Raw genomic sequence first — 20,496 nt, 5'->3', positions numbered from 1 at the left:
ATAAGTCTGATTGTCCAGTTTCCTCATTCTGATATTTGCCCACATCACTCTACTTGAGACTGCCTCACATTCAAGAAGATTAGCCTCGTATTTAGTGTTGAATAACTATGGCTACTTCTTCTTTTCCTTGATTGTCATTGCTTGAATATAACATTTTGTATTTATTGCTCAGAAAGATCTCGCCAGTTTTTGCCTTTTTTTGTTTCAGTCACCTGTATTTGATTGATCTGGTACTTATCCAATTCCTCAGCTAGCTCCATTTCTTTGCCATTTAGGCTTCTTATGTTGATAGTACCAGTATCGATCTTAAACTCTGGTGATGCTGAGTTGGGGTAGGTTTTAGGATTTGTTCTAGTAGCTGACTTTTCGCTGTTTACATTGGTTTCCTGGCGAAAACAACGGGAACTTTGTTTAACCAGGGGACACTTCATCTGGCACAAAATTCTGTCATGTTGTACCATCATTTTCTATTTTGGTTTAAGCCAATAAAAATACAATCTGGTCGCCTAAATCCCAAATTTCCAGCTCATCCTCGTTTGTTCAATATCCAGGTAGATACAGTGTAACAGGGTGCACCACGAGAAGGTGAGGTTTGGACTTTAGGTCAGAAGCCGTGATTAGTTCTCTGCATTCCTTTAAAGGCTATGTGGAGGGCTCCTCTCAGTTATATAGCTTTGACCCTATTTTTTATATATATCTTTATATTAATTAACCAGTGGAGGTATTCAGTGAGCAGTTTCTCAGTATTTATCATCCTCATGAAAGCAACATCATGAAAAGCAGAAGTGTAGAGGATTGGAGTGGGAGGGGAGGGTGATGGTGAATGAGTAGAAGGTATATGAGGAATTAAGTAAACTTAATGCTAATAAAGCAGTAGCACTTGGCAATATATCACCACACATTGAAGTCTTGTTCTATGGCACACCTATTTAACATGAGTCTCTCAACAAGGCTAGTCTTAAAGGAATAGAAGTCAGAGAAAATTGTTCCACTTCGTAGATAAGACTGAGGCTAAAAATTATAGGCCAATCTGCATGTCTGGAATTTTTAAGGTGTTAGAGAAGTTAGGACTAAGATTCAGAATAAATTAAAGATGCCAAGAAATTATATTCTTGGTTTAATCTTTTTTATCCATGTGTAAGCAAATAAAAATTTGCATGTGAAGTCACATCATAACAGGACTGCTTGTGTATAAAGGCTAATGACTTCACATTAATTTCCTTAGTATCTCATAATGTAAAACACATATCCTTGTGGACATGTATAATGTATATTGTAATAGGTGTGACACCTTTTGGCTACTTGTATATGGAAATATGACTTCTGCATTACTTCAACTTTAGTATCACTTCCAGGTCCAGCTCCCATCGATAAGACCTTAATAAAGGTCAAAACCAGTCTGGGTAGTGGCCCTTCCCATAATGCATAGCATTATACATGTCCATAAGGATACTATGACAATTAATGTGATGTCATTAGCCTCTATATACAAGTAGCCCAGTTGTGATGTTTACTTCATGCTCAAATTTTTATTTGCTTACACTTGCATAAAGAATTAAACCAAGAATATAATTTCTTGGCATCTTGAATTTATAACCAAGTGAAAAAACTTCAAATAAGATTCAGAATTCAAATAAATTCAACTTTAGTATCACTTCCAGGTCCAGCTCCCATCGATAAGACCTTAATAAAGGTCAAAACCAGTCTGGGTAGTGGCCCTTCCCATAATGCATAGCATTATACATGTCCATAAGGATACTATGACAATTAATGTGATGTCATTAGCCTCTATATACAAGTAGCCCAGTTGTGATGTTTACTTCATGCTCAAATTTTTATTTGCTTACACTTGCATAAAGAATTAAACCAAGAATATAATTTCTTGGCATCTTGAATTTATAACCAAGTGAAAAAACTTCAAATAAGATTCAGAATGGGTTGATAATAGCAGTATTCTTTGATAGGCAGCATGGGTTTGTTAGGGAAAAGGTCATGTTTTAGCAGCCTGCTTACATATTACAAGGTGACAAATTCACTCAACAAACACATATACAGTGGTGTATTTTTAGTTTTCAAATCCCTTTGATAGACTGCCACATAACAAGCTAATGGTTAAATTTGAAACAGATTGGATTACTTAACAGATTAGTGAGTTACATAACTGATCGGCTCTTAGATAGGTATCAGGAAGTTGTTTATGGAAGTTCTTTTTCATGTAGTACTATTATAATAACCTGTACATATAAAGAATATGATGTTGAGTTTGTGTATGAAGGAGTGGTATCCCAAAAGAAATGAGTACTACACTGTGACTTACTGGCTTAACTGGAGATGTGCACTGTTTGCTGATGCTGCAAATTTGCGAAGACCTATGAGGAGTAGAGCAGATGTTTTGGCCCCCTTGCAGGATCCGAATAGACTATGTGAGTGGACAAATGAATGGAGCTATCAGTTTTACATTGCAAAGTGCAAGTTCTTCAAATTAGCTAGGTAAGGCTGGGATGCAAAGTATACAATCAATGGAGAAATTATGCAGGAAGTGGAGTGGATGAGATCAGAGATATGGCGGTAATAGTGGGCATACTTAAAGTTTAAGGTTACACTGCTAAAATTGTAAGAACATCACAATGAATCATGCAGGTTATGAAGAGGACATTGACATGCAGAAGCACAAATGTTATGATTCCCTTGTATAAGGCTTTGATCAGGATGGACACAGATTTGTTCACCTGGTTTTCAAGGGGATGAGGATGTATTGGAGAGGGTCCAGAGAAGGTTTTCTAAATCAGTGTCAGATCTGGGAAATATCAGACTAGAAGAGATTCGAAGAATGTAACATGTAGAGCCCCTTGTGAATAGAAGATGAGGGGATGTGATTGAGACATATAAGTTGGTAACGGGTTGTTACTATACACTATGTTGCCAAAAGTATCCAGACACTCATATAACTCTACGTTGCCTTGCCAGTAGGATGCAGAATCATTTCCACAATGCTGTATAAGCATAGGCATGTGGATGATAGGAGTGTAGATATTCTTTGCTGTCAAGATGAGTGGATGAAAGGAGTCGAGTCCTTTCAAACATGTATGTGATAGTCAGAGCCCATAAGTTCAGTCATTCGGTCCAAGAGATTTCTGCATCATATGGGCAAGGCAATGTAGAGTTATGGCAGTAATAGTGGTTTGTTCTTGGGTTTGATGGTCGTGCTGTGGCTCACACAAATCCTTGATTACGGCTGCTGATGTCTGGCATTGTCCAGAATGGTGCAAACAACACCGTCATTGCGCTGTAGGTCAATTGAAGAGTCCTGTACAGCAAAGAATTGCAGTACGGAATCTGGCAATCTGATGGATGTATCTAGACCTAGAAGATACCTAGTGAACAATACTTGTAGGAATTGTATCGAAAATCATCCAGTCGAAACCAGGGAAAACCACCCCAGACCATTATGCTACTGCATAATGGTCTGGGGTGGTTTTCCCTGATTTGGACTGGACAGATTGGTTTCTGTATCTGGATCTTTAAATGTTAATACCTACCATGACATTTTGGACAATTCCATTTTTACCACACTGTGGCAACAGTTTGGAAGAGGTCCTTTCCTGTATAAGCATGATGACGTGTCTGCTCATAAAGCAAGGGCCCTAGCTTCATGGTTTGAAGACATGGAGGTGGAAGAAGTAAACTGCCCAGCCTAAAGCTCAGACCTCAACCCTATTGAACATCTTTGAGATGAGCTGGAGCAAAAGTTGCTTGCCAGACCTATTGCTGAACTAATACTTGTCAGTTATTCGCCATACTATGCAGTTTACTAGAACTTAGTGGAGAGCTTAACCTGAAGGGTAATGGCTCTCCACTGAGTTGGCTGTAATAGCAGTGAAAGGAGGCCTGACTTCATATAACAGTAACACTGTAGCAACAGGAAATACAAACTCTTGCTGTCCAGTCACTTTTGGCAATATAGCATATTAATGTGGAGGACATTTTTTTTATAGAGTAGGGGGAAGCAAGAGTAGAACTATAGGCCATCCCTGGAGGCTGTATAAGGTAGGTGTGAGCAGGGGAGTGAGAAGCAGGTTCTTTGCATTTAGAGTGATTATGAGTGGAATGCATTGCTGGAAAGTGTGGTGATTGCAGCAACTCTGAATGGTATAAGGCATGGTTTGATGATCTTTTTGCATGAGCAGTCCATTGACTCAGAGAGATCAGATTTTAATAATTATAAATAATAATTTCTTTATTATCTGTGGACATAAAGGGAATAAACATGGAAAAAAATTGAAAAAAGAAAAAATCCTAGCATTTTGAAAAAAAAACTTTTTCTTTTTTAGGTGCAAATATTGCTGTCAACAAATATATGTGGTATTTTCACCAATCATTATCAGAACTCCCATTGTACTTTGTTCATATTTGGAAATCTTTGTTCATAGTTAAGAAATATATTCTGTTATAAACTTTCATTGACTACAGAAATTAAATTGCATTTAATTTGTTAAATGCAATTTTAACATTTAACTAATGTTAAAGTGTATAAACTTTGGTTTGCTGTTACTTTACTAAATGCAAGAAGATGGAAGCACTATGATTTTTGACTTTGTTTCCTTTACAATAGTACAGGAATGCTATGGTATTGAGGACAGTTGCTAAGGGTGCCTGTATCAGAAGGGCATTACTAACAAGGTATTTTTTCACTTGAAATTCTCACACAAAAAAAAGGCCACAGCTCCAAATTTGTCAAGGTCATCAGAAACCTCACTATACTACTGCTAAAGTGTAAACATTTTATATTAGTTTTAAAGAATTAATATTTCACATTCCAAACAAAAGTATAGTTCACGAATTTTTTATGTAATGTTTTTTCATTTTTCTGCATGCTTAATTTTTTTCCTATTAATAGAAGCATACTCAGCGATTAACATAAAAAAAAAAAGCAAAAAAAAAGCAATAATATGCTAGCTGTACTTATCCACAAATGATCATAATATTATTAATTTTTCTACTAAAAGTGCAGAAAAAGAGAAACTGATTATTTCCAATACTGTTTTTGGAGTCATATTTATTTATCAGATGATAATGCTTATCATCCCCTTTTGAAATAAGATTCTAAAGCCTTTTAAGGGCCATTTGCTTAACTGAAGAAAAAAAATTATAACGGTGATAATACTGTATTTACTCAAATATGACTCGCACTTTTTTCCCCCAAATTAAAGTTAAAAAATCGTCGCGCAAGATTTGTGTGGGGATTTTCGGAAACTAGTGTTTCAGGAAAAACTAAATTGACATTTATAATTAAATCCTCAGTATTCATTATAATTTATAATTGCTCACATTATTTATGAAATCAGTGCATTTAAATTTTATGAGCGTTATCTTAGGGGACTTAAATGCAAAAGTGGGAAAGAGTATGAGAGTTAGACTGGAGTGTGGCATGTTTGGTCTAGGTGAACGCAACACCTATGGTGAAAGATTGTTGGAATTTGCCCATGCTAACAGATTAGTTATTACCAATACCTGCTTTCAGAAAGAAACATAAGAAACACCCACGACGGATCTATACTTGGATATCTAACATTGATGGATCAAGGTACCAGATTGATTATATCCTGGCTCTCCCCGAGGTTTAAGACAAACATCTCTGATGTGCACGCTCCAGGAGAAGTGTGCACATCAGAGATGTGCACACTTGTCCTGGAGCAGATTGTGGTACAGACCATCAGCCAGTAAGAGCCAAAGTAAGACTAAGACTCCGAAAACTTCCAAGTCAAGCACTTTCCACTAGATTGGATGTTAGAGTAATTCCTAGTGGATTCACAGAAAAAACATAAACTGGGTTGGATGATTTTCTGGAGACAAATGAGAACTCACCAGAAATGCTTTTGGAAGGAATCAAGGTGATAATATAAGATACAGCCGCCAAGAAGTATCTTGGCCCAATAAGAAGACCAAGAGATCCATGGATATCAGATTCAACATGGAAACTAATCAAAAGAAGGCGATTGGAAGAATATAAAAGATTACATAGAGAAGTCAGAAGAGCCATCAAGCAGTACAAGGAAAAGTTCTATACTAATAAATGTGAAGAGATAGAGTTCCAGATGAGGAGGCTCAATTATAAAAGGATGTTTTATTTAGTTTGTGACTTAAAGCAAAATTTTAAGCCCAAATTGAATGTCATCAAAGACAGGAATGGAGCATTACTAACAGAAGAAATGGAAATCAAAAACAGATGGAAAGAATACTGTGAGGAACTGTAGAGTAGAGTGGATAACGAAAATGTTGAGGATCCCTCTCGCCAGGAAAATTTTGATTTGGAAACCTCCTCCACTTAGGCATGAAGTTGAAAGAGCAGTTAAGCAGCTTAATAGCAATAAGGCCCCAGGTGCAGACGAAATCCCAGCAGAGTTAATGGATAAGAGTATTTCGTAGATTGATTACAAGAATATGGGGGACAGGATCATGGCCTAGAGGCTGGAAGAAGTCTGTTTTCATACTACTACATAAGAAAGGAGATATGAAAGCATGACAACTATAGAACTATTAGTTTAGTATCTCATGCAAGCAAAATTTTATTGAAGATCATACTAAATAGGATTGAGGCCAAAGTTGAGCCACAAGGAACAAGCAGGTTTTAGGAAAGGTAAGAGCACCAGAGATCAGATCCTTTGCCTTATACAAATCATAGAAAATATAAAGAATTTAGACTTCCTCTAGTAATATGTTTCTTAGACTACTCTAAAGCTTTTGACTGCGTTCAGCATGTGAAACTGTGGGAAGTAATGAAAAGAAGGGGTTTTCCTCAAAACACTATCTGTTTGATAGCCAACTTATACAGGGAGCAAGAAGCCACAGTAAGAACAGATGTTGGATTGACTGATTGGCTTCAGGTTGAAAAAGGAGTGTCAGGCAAGGATGTTTACTTTCTCCTCACTTGTTTAGTATATATACGGAGGACATCATGCGTGAAGCATTGGATAAACTCAAGACAGGAATTAGGATAGGAGGTAGATTGATCAGTAATCTGAGATATGCTGATGATACAGTACTCCTTTGTAATGTCCTAGTTCTTCCATGTCATTACAAAGGAGTACTGTATCATCAGCATAATGACATAATTAACAAGATCAGTAATAACAGAGGACTTCAACTAAATCCTAGCAAGACAAAGATTATGGTTCTCAAAGGAAATACAAACAGAGAAGCTCTTGAGAAACAAGTTTACCTTAATGGAAAAAGAATTGAGGAAGTCAGCAAGTTGGAGTACCTGGGATCCATTATTAATGTGAAAAATTGCTGTTCAGAAGACATCAGAAGAAAGTTAGGAATGGCGAAAACAACAGTCAGAGACTTGTCTAAAATCTGGAAGGATGGATCTATCTCCATGGGAACAAAGTTGAGGATTTTGGAAACAGTTGTTTTTCCAACAGCGACTTATGGATGTGAGACTTGGAACCTAAAGAAGTCAGATAAGAAAAGATATCTGCTTTTGAGATGTGGTGCTACAGAAGGCTGTTGAGGATATCATATACCGAAAGGCATACAAATGAATGGGTGTTAGAAAAGATCAGTAGAACTTTAAGGCTCCTTAAGGATATTGACAAAAGAAAGTTAAAATATTTTGGACACATTGAAAGGATGGAAGGAGGACTTCTCAGAACAGTAATGGAAGGTAAAGTTCCTGGAAAAAGAGGAAGGGGTAGACCATCAATGAGATGGATGGATGGATGGATGGTGTATGTGGAGCAACTAATCTTCAGAAAGTTGAAGTCTCCAGAAAAGCAAACAACAGGACTACATGACAAGGCCTGGTGTGACACATCACTGAGCATCGGAGTGACCATACAGCATCTGTGGATGTCCAGTGAACATATAGATAATCATGCGATATATATCAGTCTTTAGCAACAATGCTTATGTAATTAAATAAAAACGAATAGTTTCTTTGATGCTTGTCCTTTTATCATTTCGGAATTGTAAATCTTTGAGTTTTAAACCAGCACTGTAACTTGAATGTTTCTCCATATTTCAAGCAAAAATAACTATAATTTACAAGACTTGAGATATGTCATGAACAATCCTTCACAAATGACCAATAAGAAGTGAAAGTGGAGTGTGAAATGGACAGCAATGGTAGGCCAGTAGAGAGAGAGATAGTGCAGCTATAAAGACATGCATATGATTGGTGTGGGATTAAACAAAAAATCGCACAAAGGCAAGTTGATGATATGTTGAGTTGAAATGATGATTCTCTTCAATCGAATTCCAAAATATCTGAAACTGTCATAACAACATTCATTATCTGTTTCTTAAAGTTTTAAACTTTTTTTTCCTGTGCAAGGTATATGCGAAACTTTTTAATTTCTTTTTTCGTTAAGTAAAATCAGGAGTGTGAGATATGCGAGAGCAAGTTAAATCTATCTAAACTATTCCAAATGTTATAGGAAGGTAGGAAGGTAATTCTGTATGAAGAGTGTAAGACTGGCTATCAATTTGTGAAAGCTCCAACCTTTTATGATATATGCGTTCTTTTAATAATGCAACTTCTGTACTTTGGAAAATTCTTAAAGCACACTTAGTAGTGAACCGTTGGTGTAACTGTAAAAATCGAGGAATAACACCATTATCCCTGCATTTTAAAAGAAATGTTAACCTGTTCTGATAATTTTTTTTGTTTGATTCTTATTTTTTGAAATTTATTCACCTTTGAGAGCAGTGACTCACCATGAGTTCAGATATTGTTGCATAGGTTGTTTATGTAGAAAGAAGACATGCTGGAAATGTTTTTTTTTTTTTTGCCAGTAGTACTCCACGAGGATGAACCAGATAGGATATAATACTATTTTTTTACTATACTAATTTCATGAAAATTCTTTTCTTTCTGATCATCAGGAGAAATATATAAATAAACTAAAAACAGGAAATGTACATAGTGAAAATATTTGAACAAGAATAACAACGGAAAGCATCCATTTGATGATTTCTGGTTTGTGGTCTGCTAAATACTACTGGTAACTACATGTTTGTCATATTGAATTAGAGAAGACCACACCTGATGTAAAATCATCCATTGTTTTTTGTTGCACTGTGATGCAAAACAAAAGAATTTTCATGAAGCTAATAGTAGTTAATAAAAAAAATTAGTATTACATACCATCTGGTTCATTCTTGTGGATAATACTGGTAAAGACACATTTTTTTTTAATATCATCAGTATATTACATCAAGTGTTATGACACCAAACAAAAAAGGCTCCACATAAATTAGATTTTTCTCAAGAGTGTAAAGAATCAGCGAACTTGGACAACTAATTAATGGTGAAGATATAGTAATATATATAAAGACACAAAGAATACCATTTGGGCATATAGAAAGAATGGAAAAAGATAGAGGAATTAAAAAATATTTGAATGGAAACCATTAGGACAAAGGAAGAAATGTAGACTAAGGGAAAGATGGATTGATGTACAAAAAGATCTTACAACTTCAAAAATTAAGAATTGGAAGAATATTGCACAGAAAAGAAAAGAATGGCTAAAAATTGTTTTGCAAGCTAAAACTCAAAGAATTGTAAAGCTAGAAGTAGTAGTAAAGAATCAGCTGAAATGATGAAACATCCTCAACAGTGCAACAAATAAACAATGGATGATTTTGCATCAGGTATGGTCTTCTCTAACATGATTAGAGAAGACCATGACAAGCATATAGTTACCAGTAGTCTGCAGAAACAAGCAATGTCATAGCAGATGTGGGATTAAACAAAAAATCTCACGACCCAATGACAAAGCCAAGCTGACAATTGTTGAGTTGAAATGCTGATTCTCTTCAACCGAATTCCAAAATATCTGAAACTGCCATAACATTCACTATCTATTTCTTAAAGTTTTAAACTTTTTTTGTGTGTGTGCGAGGTATATGCGAAACTTTAATTTCTTTTTCTGTTAAGTAAAATCAGGGGTGCAAGATATATGCAAGAGCGAGTGCACTTTCCATTGTTATTCTTATTCAAATATTTTCATTAATCTATGTTACCTGTTATAACCTGTTTTTTAGTTTATTCACATATTTCTTCTGATGATATGAAACAAGAATTTTCATGAAATTAGTGAGTAGGCAATTAAAAAAAAAATAGTATTATATCCCATTTGGTTTATTCTTGTGGGATAATATTGGCAAAAAAACATTTCTAGTATATTGTATATGAACTAGAGTAGTATAAATTGGGGAGAGGAAGACGCATGTAGCAATAAGGAAATGGAATTTCTAGAATTCTTGAGGGATAAATGTCTTAGGCAACATGTAATAGAGGGAACAAGAGGTTCAAGAGTTTTGGATTTGGTTATAGCATCAGAAGAGTTGATAATAACTGAGATGACATCTCTCCCACCAGTTGGAGAGAGTGACCATATGGTTTTGACTTGGAAAATGAATAGACTGCAGGAGTATCAAAGCGATGGGAACATATGTGGAATTATAAGGCAGGTGATTATAATAGTCTAAGATGTCAACTTGGGGAAGTTTCATGGAGGGAGAAATTGGAAGGCCGAGATATCATTAGTGCATTGGAAATTGTGAAAGAATATTTGTTAGCAGCAATAGTAAGCTGTATTCCATGGGTGAAGAAGTGGACACAATTTGGTGTAAAGTGGATGACAAACAATATCAAACAGGAACTGCAGTTGAAAAAGAGATTATGGAAGATATACAAGGAGAGGGGCGGAGGACAGATACACGAAGAATATAAGACACAGGCCAGGAGAGCGACCAGAACGGTAAGGAAGGCAAAACTGGAACATGAGAAGAGATTGGCTCTAAGATCCAAAGAAAATCCTAGGGAATTTTTTAGCTATGTGGTCAGTAGGAGGAGAAATGACTGTGGAAGAATGACATTGTTGGATAAAAATGGGAATAGAGTGACTGATGCAGAGGACATCGTGGAATTGTTCAATGAACACTTTATTGGAGTATTTCATCCTGGAGGAGTCAGTTTTAATACTAGAGGGATAGGGCAGGTTTAGAGGTACAGGAGGAGAATGTCTTTCAAATACTGAGTACTCTGGATGTCAGTGAAGCTGCGGGACTGGATGGTATTTCACCACAAGTTTTGAGAGAATGTGCTAGGGAACTGACAGTGCCTTTGACCTGGCTTTTCAATGAAAGTCTGGCTGCAGGAAAGGTGCCCATGGAATGGAAGGAAGGTAAGATATTGCCATTGCATAAGGGCAGTAGAAGACTGGAAGTGTCTAATTATAGGCCAGTTTGTGTGTCACCAGTAGTTGTTAAGATCTTGGACAAATTAGTTAGGGACAGTACACAGCATTGGGCAGATGAGGGTAATGTTATCTGTGAGAGTCAACATGGATTTGTGAAGGGATGCTCTTGTTTTAGCAACATGCTAGCCTTTTATAATAAAGTTACAAGAGCATTAGATGAGGGAAAGGCATTACTGCCATTTTCTTAGACTTAGCGAAGGCATTTAACAGGGTGCCAAATGATAAGCTGATATTTAAGTTGCAGCACATGGGTCTGGATGTCAGATTCGTTAACTGGATTCAGGATTGGCTGTCCGATAGGTTTCGGAGAGTTGTGTGTGGTGGGGCAGTTTCAAGGAGGCAGAGGGTTACAAGTAGGGTCCCACATGGCTCAGTACTGGGACCTATATTGTTTAACCTTTATATCAGTGACATTGTCAGTGGATTGCAAGGGGATATTCCGTTGTTTGCGGATGATGCGAAGCTGGGAAGGATTATTAGTAATAGTGCAGATGTGGTAGCCCTGCAAGAGGATTTGAATAAACTAGATAGATGGGCAAATGAATGGGAGTGTCGATTTAATACAGCAAAATGTAAGGTCTTGAAATTTGGGAAACATGGATGGGACACTGCATACTTTATGGGAGGAGTTATACTGGAGGAAGTAGGGGAGACAAGAGATCTGGGATTGATGATTGATAGAAACCTGAAATTTAGGAGACATATTGCAAAGGTGGTGAAGGTAACACAGAGGATTGCTGCAATAATGAGAAGGACACTGACCTGCAAATATAAAAGGGTTATCATTCCGTTGTATAAGACTCTGATCAGACCACACCTAGACTATTGTTCTCAGATTTGGTCCCCAGGATTTGAAGGGGATAAATTAACTGTGGAAAGGGTATAAAAGGCAGATAACAAAGATAGTTTCAGGACTGTACAATGTTAGTTATGAGGATCGCCTGAGGGAATGTGAACTGCAGAGTTTGGTGGATAGAAGAAGAAGAGGTGATATGATTGAGACTTTTTAACTGTTGAAAGGGTGGTTACAGGGTTGATACTGGTGGAGTTCTTTCGCTTGGTTGAACAGAGGGAAGGAGTGATGACAAGAGGCCATCCCTGGAAGTTACGAAAGGAAACCATGAGCAAGAGGGTGAGGAGTGATTTCTTTTCATGGAGGGTGGTTGAACCATGGAATGCATTGCCTGATGGAATGGTGAGAGTGAGAACGGTCAATGAGTTTAAGGAGTGGTATGATAGACTTTGTGTTTCTTAGTGGGGAGGGGGGACCTCCCCATGATGGGCCCTTTTGACTCCATGGAGGCAATATAATAAATATGTCTATTTAAAATTAGAGCTATATTGTAATAAAATACATGCCACTTGATTAATCAACCAGGGGTTTTCAAAATGGGAAAAAAAAAAGGCTCAGTCAGTAGTCAGCTGAGTCATGAGCAGCACAATCACAATGATAGCCTCTCTGTTGTCCTGCATTGTGCAGTTTGCAGGTGATAGTTTCATATACAGCATATTAGGAATTGCACTTTATGGTATAGTTGGTGATATTCTTTTCATACTGCAGAGAATCAGTTTTTCAATATGTGCATATTTGTGCCATTGAGCTTTAGGATGTAATTTACATTCCTGCTCTTACCTGATAAACAGTGATAGCTTGCATAAGCTGATGAACTACCAGAAAATTTTCCTTATCAGTTGGTTCTTTGGCAGTTTTCTTAAGTGTTTCTCAGATTTCTAAGTTGAATTACTTATTCAGTTAGCATTTTTTTTTGCAACATTGAGAAATGCATATTTATACTTTCCTTCAGGGTGACCACCTCGTTTAAGTGAATTTTCAAATGTTAGCCTTGTTGGCCAGGTGAGTAGGGTACTTGTCTGAAACCAACAGCTGTTGGATCAAATCCTGCTGCAGGCATGCATGTTTATGAATGTCTTTAGGTGGTAGATGAATTTCATTGTCCAGTATGAGATCACCATCCTGTTTATTTGGATGTGTGAAATGGCTTGAAAATGTTTAATGTTTGGTCTCTAATCTTTAACCCATGAACAATACTACTACTACTACTAATAATAATAATAATATATAGGTAGTTCTTTCCATGCAGGAGATTTATTTCCCACAGATGTAATGTTAAATTAAGGTCAACAAATTAATAGTTTATGTTAAACAATAGTGATTTATTTATCTAAAGAAATGAAAATTGCAGAATCATATGCAAATATTGGCAGGATATTGTCCAATGTGTGTTTGTATGTATATTTTAAAAGAATGATTTTTCATTCATCCTTTGTCTTATTGTCTAAAATCAAGTACATTTTTAACTTCCCTTAGTACACATATTCGAAATGCATAAGGTAATATTTTGCACAACGATCTTTAATATTAGTCATTCTAGCTGTCTGTTTATAATCTCATATTTTGTTTCCACTGTTATTCCTCTGCTGTTTCTTTCTTATTAATCACTCTCTATAGTATTAACTCATTTTGGCATACTGCACAGTATTAGTAATAATAATTATTATTTTATTATTACATGACATCTCCAAGGAGTTCAAACACTCATCGATGGAGGGCACCTAGTCTAGACCTCTCCAACTCCACCATTTAATCCAGCAACTACAGCAAATTGCCATTACCATCACCTACACTATCTACTGCCTATCACAACCATCACTAGTATTTTTTTTGTCTGTAAATTGCGTGTGCTCTCAAGGCTGATCCATATGCAAGAAGAAAAACTTGAGTTTCTGGGAGAAAAAGCCCTGCTATCTTCATATGCGATTGACTAACTCGCCTGCAATTGAAAAAAAAAAAAAAAAAACATATAAAGATTCCTCTTGTCACGATGATAAATAAGGGAGATAAATTGAAATAAAACAGTAAAAACAAAGATCAACACAATCACTCTCTTTAATATCACCATGGTAATTGCTTTGTTTTGTGAATCAATGAGATTTTCCTGTCTACCTGAACAAATAAACACATGCACATTAGTACTGTATTGTATAGATGCATGTTCGAAATGTCAGATTTATAAATGTTTTAGTTTTATTTATTGCAATTAATGTTCATATTTTTGATTTTGTTATGTGAGAAGAACTCATAAAATTGGAACTCAAGTGGGAACTGCCTGTATACTATACTATACTCGTGGAAAGGCTTAGGCTTGGTTATACATTCTTACTAAATAGCTTAAGGAAATTACAACATACAATAGAATATACATTAAAATAAATTTTAATACACTTCCAATATTTCGGCTATATCACGTTGCCATTTTCACAGGAACTTAAAAACAAGACACATGCACGCAAGCACAACACACAGTAAATGAGGACGAAGCAGGAAGCTATTCTTTCTCCTAAAAGTGCTGATGGTGCCCCCTAGCATGCAATGTTGGTACATCAGAAGACCTTCAGTCCAATCGGCCAAGAATACTAATATTGCCCGTTAGGGGGCACCAGCAGGACTTTTAGGAGAAAGAATAGCTTCCTGCTTCATCCTCAATTACTGTGTGTTGTGCTTGCATGCAAGTGTCTTATTTTTAAGTTCCTGTGAAAATGGCAATGCGACGCCAAAATATTGGAAGTGTATTAAAATTTATTTTAATGTATATTCTATTGTACGTTGTAATTTCCTGAATCTATTTAGTAAGAAAATACTATAGTGTCACAACTTTTTTCTGGGTGGAATTCACATAAAAAAAAATAAACTATTATATATAATTCATTTGACAACTTTTGTGTTATCCAAAAAAAAAAAAAAAAACAGAGATATCAAAATATTTAGCCCTTTTTTAATGTGTGAAAATTTTTTATTCCTGGATAGGCATTACAACTTTGATTTGGACAAGACTCTCTACCTTTTCATAGCAGGTCGTTATGAATTTTCCAATAAAGGAGCTGACTTATTTATTGAATCTCTAGCTAGGCTGAATCATTATATGCAGGTATTGTACTGTGTGTTTATGTGTACATATTTTTTAAAGAATAATTTTTAAAATAAATCTTGATAAAGCTAATGACATACTGTCACCTAAGCATATTTAAAGTTGAATATTAATTTGTCACCCAAAACTATTAAAATGTTCAAAAGCGGTCATGCTAGAAACTGAAGCTTTATCTAAGAACACATTTGTCCACATGCTACTCAACATACATTAAAATAAATTTTAATACACTGCTGTACAAATCCTAGAAAATGAAATATTGTCACTGGTTTCTTCTTCTGATCACCTACATATAGTGGAAATGATAATAAAAAAAAAACATAATTTTAAATTTAAAAATGCCAAGAAAACATATTATTGTTTAATCCTTTTATCCAAGTATATGCAAACAAAGATTGTGCATGAAGTTTCTTGATGACTAGGCTACTTGTATATAGAGGCTAATGACTTCATATTAATTGCCTTAGTATCCCATAATGAAAAGCACACATCCTTTCAGTATATAATGCTATGCATTATGTCAGGGCCACTACCCAAATCAGTTTCGACTTTTCTTGAGGTGCAGGTACGTCTCTCCAAAAACCGAGTAATCTGCAAGATCACTCTAATCTCACTCTGAGTGACCACCCTAAAGGATCACTACTAAACTCACAAAAAACTCAGTGGTGGCTCTGATTGGTGATAGGAAAACACTGCCACAGAGCAGAACGGCTCTGTGGTAGTATTTATGTTTATGTCTACTCTCCAGGAATCGAGTCAACTGTTAGTGGGAGCCGGACCCAGAAGAGATACCAAGTTTGAACTAATGTAGAAGTATCTCTTCTGGTTATGGCTCCCACTGATGTGAGACCTCAACAAAGGTCAAAATCAGTCTGGGTAATGGCCCTTCCAATAATGCATAGTACACACTTGAAAGATGAGAAGTTATTAGCTTTATATTCAAGTAGCCTACTCGTGAAGAAACTTCACATGCAAACTTTATTTGCTTACACTTGGATAAAAAGATTAAGAATATAATTTCTTGGAATTTTGGATTGATTTATAACCAAGTGGGAAAAAAAAACTTTCTATAGACATAATTTTGTTTAACCATGCATATGATTTTGTACTGCTATTGAATTAATTTGCAAAAAATGTTTCACATTCTTTGCTTGCATGTTAATAGAAAGCTCAAGTTCATAACACAATGACTTAGGTATTGAAATGCCTGTAAGGCATTCATCAAATACATGGAGACCGAAGATAATATTTTTGAAATAGAAAGATAAGGAAATTCAAAATGAGTGAGTTTGTGGATCTGAAAAGAAAGTCAACCAGACATCTTTTTTTTTTAACTACCCCCCCCCCCCCACACACACATTTAAACAAAAGGTTGCAAAACTTATTGGACAACAGTGTTACTGTAATCACCTGTCCCCACAAATGGGTGAGTGCTTCCACCTTAATCATGTCAGAAAAAGTTCATTATGACATTACTCGCGAACTAAAACAAATGCATGCCTTGACAAGAATGCTCACACACCTTATTTTTATTGATCCATTTATTAGTGACCACCATTCATTTAGAGCATGGTCATTCTTGAGTAATGTTTCTGTGATTGTCAGTTGTGTCTATTCAGTTTTTTAACTGTTGTAGTTATTTCCCAGTATAAGTGTCAAAATGTAGTAATTATTTTTGGTTATATCTTACTTATTATAGACTTGTAATGTTGAGTATGTTTGTGTGTGTGGTTTGAAATTTAATATGGGATATCATTTAGAAAGTGTTTTTGTGGCTCCAATGCATCCAAGGAAAATGGTGGCCAAGGCTTCCTTGTTTACTGAGTTCAGCATGAGGGATTTTGTATGATGTAGTGTGTTTCTATGCATTCATTGCCAAGAGTTGAATGGGTTATGGTATGAAAGCGAGAGTGGAGAGAGAGTTTGTCATAAATGTTTTGTGTGTGAGAGCAAGAAATGAGTTATGTGGAAAGTAGGAAAATGAAGTCACAAATATTAATGAAAGTTTCATGCTCTCATTCACATAGAATGAGAGCATGAAAGAAGTAGCTGAAAGTAATGGGGGTCATGAAGAGACAGTAAGGAGTGAAATAGCATGCTTACATAGCATCCTTCACAGGACAAAACAGGAGCTAGAGTGACTTATAAAATGATTGTCATGTGGTATAGGAGAATGAAACAAAAAATGAATGGGGAAGCATGTGAAAGTGTGAGAAACTGGAAGTAAGGAGAAGGTATTGTATGGAGATTTGATGATAAGAGGTATATTTATGAAAGAGTGAAGAAACATGTTTCTGAGGTGCAAAGTTCAAAGATGTGTGAAGCTGTTATTTTGCAGAACAGAGAAGTGAAGGAGATGATGGTTATGGCAGGAACAAATGATTTGCAAGGGGAGGAAATATTTGAAAGAAGGAAAAATGAAGAGAAAGGAAGTAAAGATTGTGAGTCTGCTTCCTATAGGCCAGGCACATTGTCATATAAACTTACAGGCCAATATAGTCTGCACAATCTTCTCATCGACTCATTAGCAATCATGACGCTTCTCAATGTATGGAGTGATTTGAAGGATGAAAGGACTTATACATAGCTAACAGACTATATTTAAATTGTTTTGGAGTTAGATGATTGGAGAAGCATTTAGTGAGAATTTGGAAGTGCAAAATCAGGGAAACTAGTGATATTAGAGGGGGAGATGCAATCAAGCATATGTCTAGCCATCCCCAAGATAAATGAGTGTGTGTACAAAAGCGATTATGTAATGTTGAATGTGATTTCAGAGGTTTCTGATTCAAATGACATTACACAATGGTAATTGTGGGTACAAGAGGATGTCGAAATGCATATACACAAATGCCAGATGTATCAAAATAAGGGAGACGAGCTTTTGGCATTGGTCAGCTCAACTTGTCCAAAAATTATATGTACCAGTGAGACATGTTTGACAGGAAATGATATAGTTTCAGGGATAGAATGTAAAAGATATTGTATTTTCAGGGAGGATAGGTGAAATAAGACAGGAGGTGGTGGAGTATTGCTGATGATAGTTGAACTAAAAACAAAATTTAAATGATGGGCTGTGCATTAAGGGTAAATATTAAGATGTATGTAAGATGGTAAATATATGATGCTATGCATTAAAGGCAAGGGGCCACTACCTTGCCTTTAATACATAGCATCATACATCTCCTCAAGGAGATGGGCTGTGCATTAAGGGTAAATATTAAGAATAGTGATCAGAGCTTATTCTATTTTTACCATGAGTTGCCTTGACTTGCACTACTTTGAGGATCAGCTAGACTTCCAATACGTGCAGTTGCAAACTTGGCTTGTTTGTCTGTTTGCTTACTTGGGAAATGGAGTAAAACCAGGTTTAAAATAGCTTGGTATCTTTAACATTTATTATACCCAAGGTAAAATACTTTCTACATAAAAACAAAATTAGAAGTTAAAGTATTTTTGGACTGGGGTGATAGTTCATTTGAGGTTGTCTGTTGTGAAATAGAGGCCAATATGACAAAATATATTGTTGATTGCTGTTATAGACCGGGGGGGGGGGGGAGCTCAACAGGAAAATGTAGATGCTATGCATCAGCAGATTAGCACTTGGCTAACAGTGAGTGTAAGACCAGCAATTACTTTGAGAGACTTAACTATAGGGATAGATTTGAGGAAGAAAAGGGGACATGATAAGATGGAAGTGGAATTTATATAGTTGCTAAGAGATAATTACCTGAAACAACATGTTATAGAGGAAACCAAGAGTTTGAGAGTTGGATCTGGTAATAGCATCAGAAGATACATCTATAACCAGGTAGACACTCTGCCTCCAATTGGGAAGAATAACCATGCAGTGTTTTTCTGGGAAATTGCTAAACATGTGGAATTCTCTGTGAAGAAAGAGTTTATGTTGCACTACAAAGCTGGTAATTATTTCAGACTTAGGAGACATGTTGGAGCTAAAAGGAAATTTCCTTGAGAAGCTACAAGGAAAGAATGTCAGTAGTGCATGGGAAGTGGTTAAGGATTGTTTAAGAGAAGCAGTATCAGACTGCATACCTAAGGTCAGGAGGATAAGCAAAGTAGGGATAAGTTGATGAGTAGAGATATAAAGCAAGAGCTGCAAAAAAATTAACACTGTGGAGAGAATAAAAGAAAAAACCTGATCAACAGCCTCATGAGCAGTACAAAGTGCAAGCAAGAAGGGTGGCCAGTATGGTAAAGGCCAGATCAGAGTATGAGAGAAAATTAAATAAGCAGGCTGAAGTAAATCAAAAAGAGATTTTTCATTATGTAGCAAGTAAGAGGAGAAATGACTATGGTAGGAAGACTTTAAACAGTACTGATGGTAGGAAGGTGGAAAAAAAAAAACAACAACAGTTGAGTTGCTGAGTGATCTCTTTGTAAAGGCATATCATATCCAGGTGGAAATTTTGCAGTTGCTGATGTGACAGAGATGTATATCAAAATTGAGGTAGTTGAACAGGAGGGTGTTCGGCAGATTGAAAAATATCAATGTGAATACAACAATGCGACTGGATGGTATGTCAGCCCTTGTACTACATCAGTGTGCAGGAGAATTGGCATTGCCTCTGATAAAGTTGTTCAGACTGAACAAAGTCTCAACTCTGCAGGGATCCAGGGGAGTGGAAAGAGTAAGATAGTTCCATTGCATTAAGGTGGCTCCAAGACAGGCAGCAAACTACAGACCAATTAATATATTAGGAGTGATTGTTCAAGTATTGGAAAAGTTGGTTAAAGGTAAAAACCAACAGTGAGTGGATAGGGATGTGATTCTTTGCATTTTTTTTTTTAAGTGTAAAAGGTAGGTCCTGTCTTAGTAATTTATTCACATTTTATAATATATAGTTTCCTGTATCCAGTACTGTAGTACTGGATACAGGAAACTATAGGAAAATGGTTACAGGAAATGGTTACAGCATGATACTGCTTGACTTTGTAAAGGCATTTGAGAATACCACATGGAAAACTATTACTAAAGTTGGAGCAAATAGAAACAGATATGAAGCTAGTAGCATGGATAGGGGGAGTTGCTGACAGATACCAGAGAGAGGTATATGGTGGAGGGAAATCTAAGAGACTGAAGATGACTAGTAGAATACATCGTGTTCTGTACTAGAGCCACTATTTAATTTGTATATCAGTGATATGGGAAAAGATTTAAGGGAGATATTCAGTTGTATGCTGTGATGATGCAGAATTGGAAATAACAATATTTGGTAAAAGTGATGTAGATATCCTGATGATGATTTAAATAAATTGGC

At 36.1% G+C, this 20,496-nt stretch overlaps 1 protein-coding gene across 2 annotated transcripts in view; it reads left to right on the top strand.

Annotated features, from left to right (window-relative positions):
• Positions 1-20,496, top strand: part of Glys (glycogen [starch] synthase) — a 214,126-nt gene that overhangs the window by 102,529 nt on the left and 91,101 nt on the right. For both annotated transcript variants that reach the window (XM_090393684.1, XM_090393685.1), the window contains exon 7: positions 15,094-15,214. In XM_090393684.1, the coding sequence (XP_090249810.1) occupies positions 15,094-15,214 (121 nt within the window). The remainder of the gene's footprint in view (positions 1-15,093; positions 15,215-20,496) is intronic.

This window comes from Typopeltis vanoorti, chromosome 6 (assembly GCF_054136105.1).
Source record: "Typopeltis vanoorti isolate ZY-2024b chromosome 6, IOZ_Tvanoo_1.0, whole genome shotgun sequence".
NCBI lineage: Eukaryota > Metazoa > Arthropoda > Arachnida > Uropygi > Thelyphonidae > Typopeltis > Typopeltis vanoorti.
This window is presented reverse-complemented; position numbering and strand designations above follow the sequence as displayed.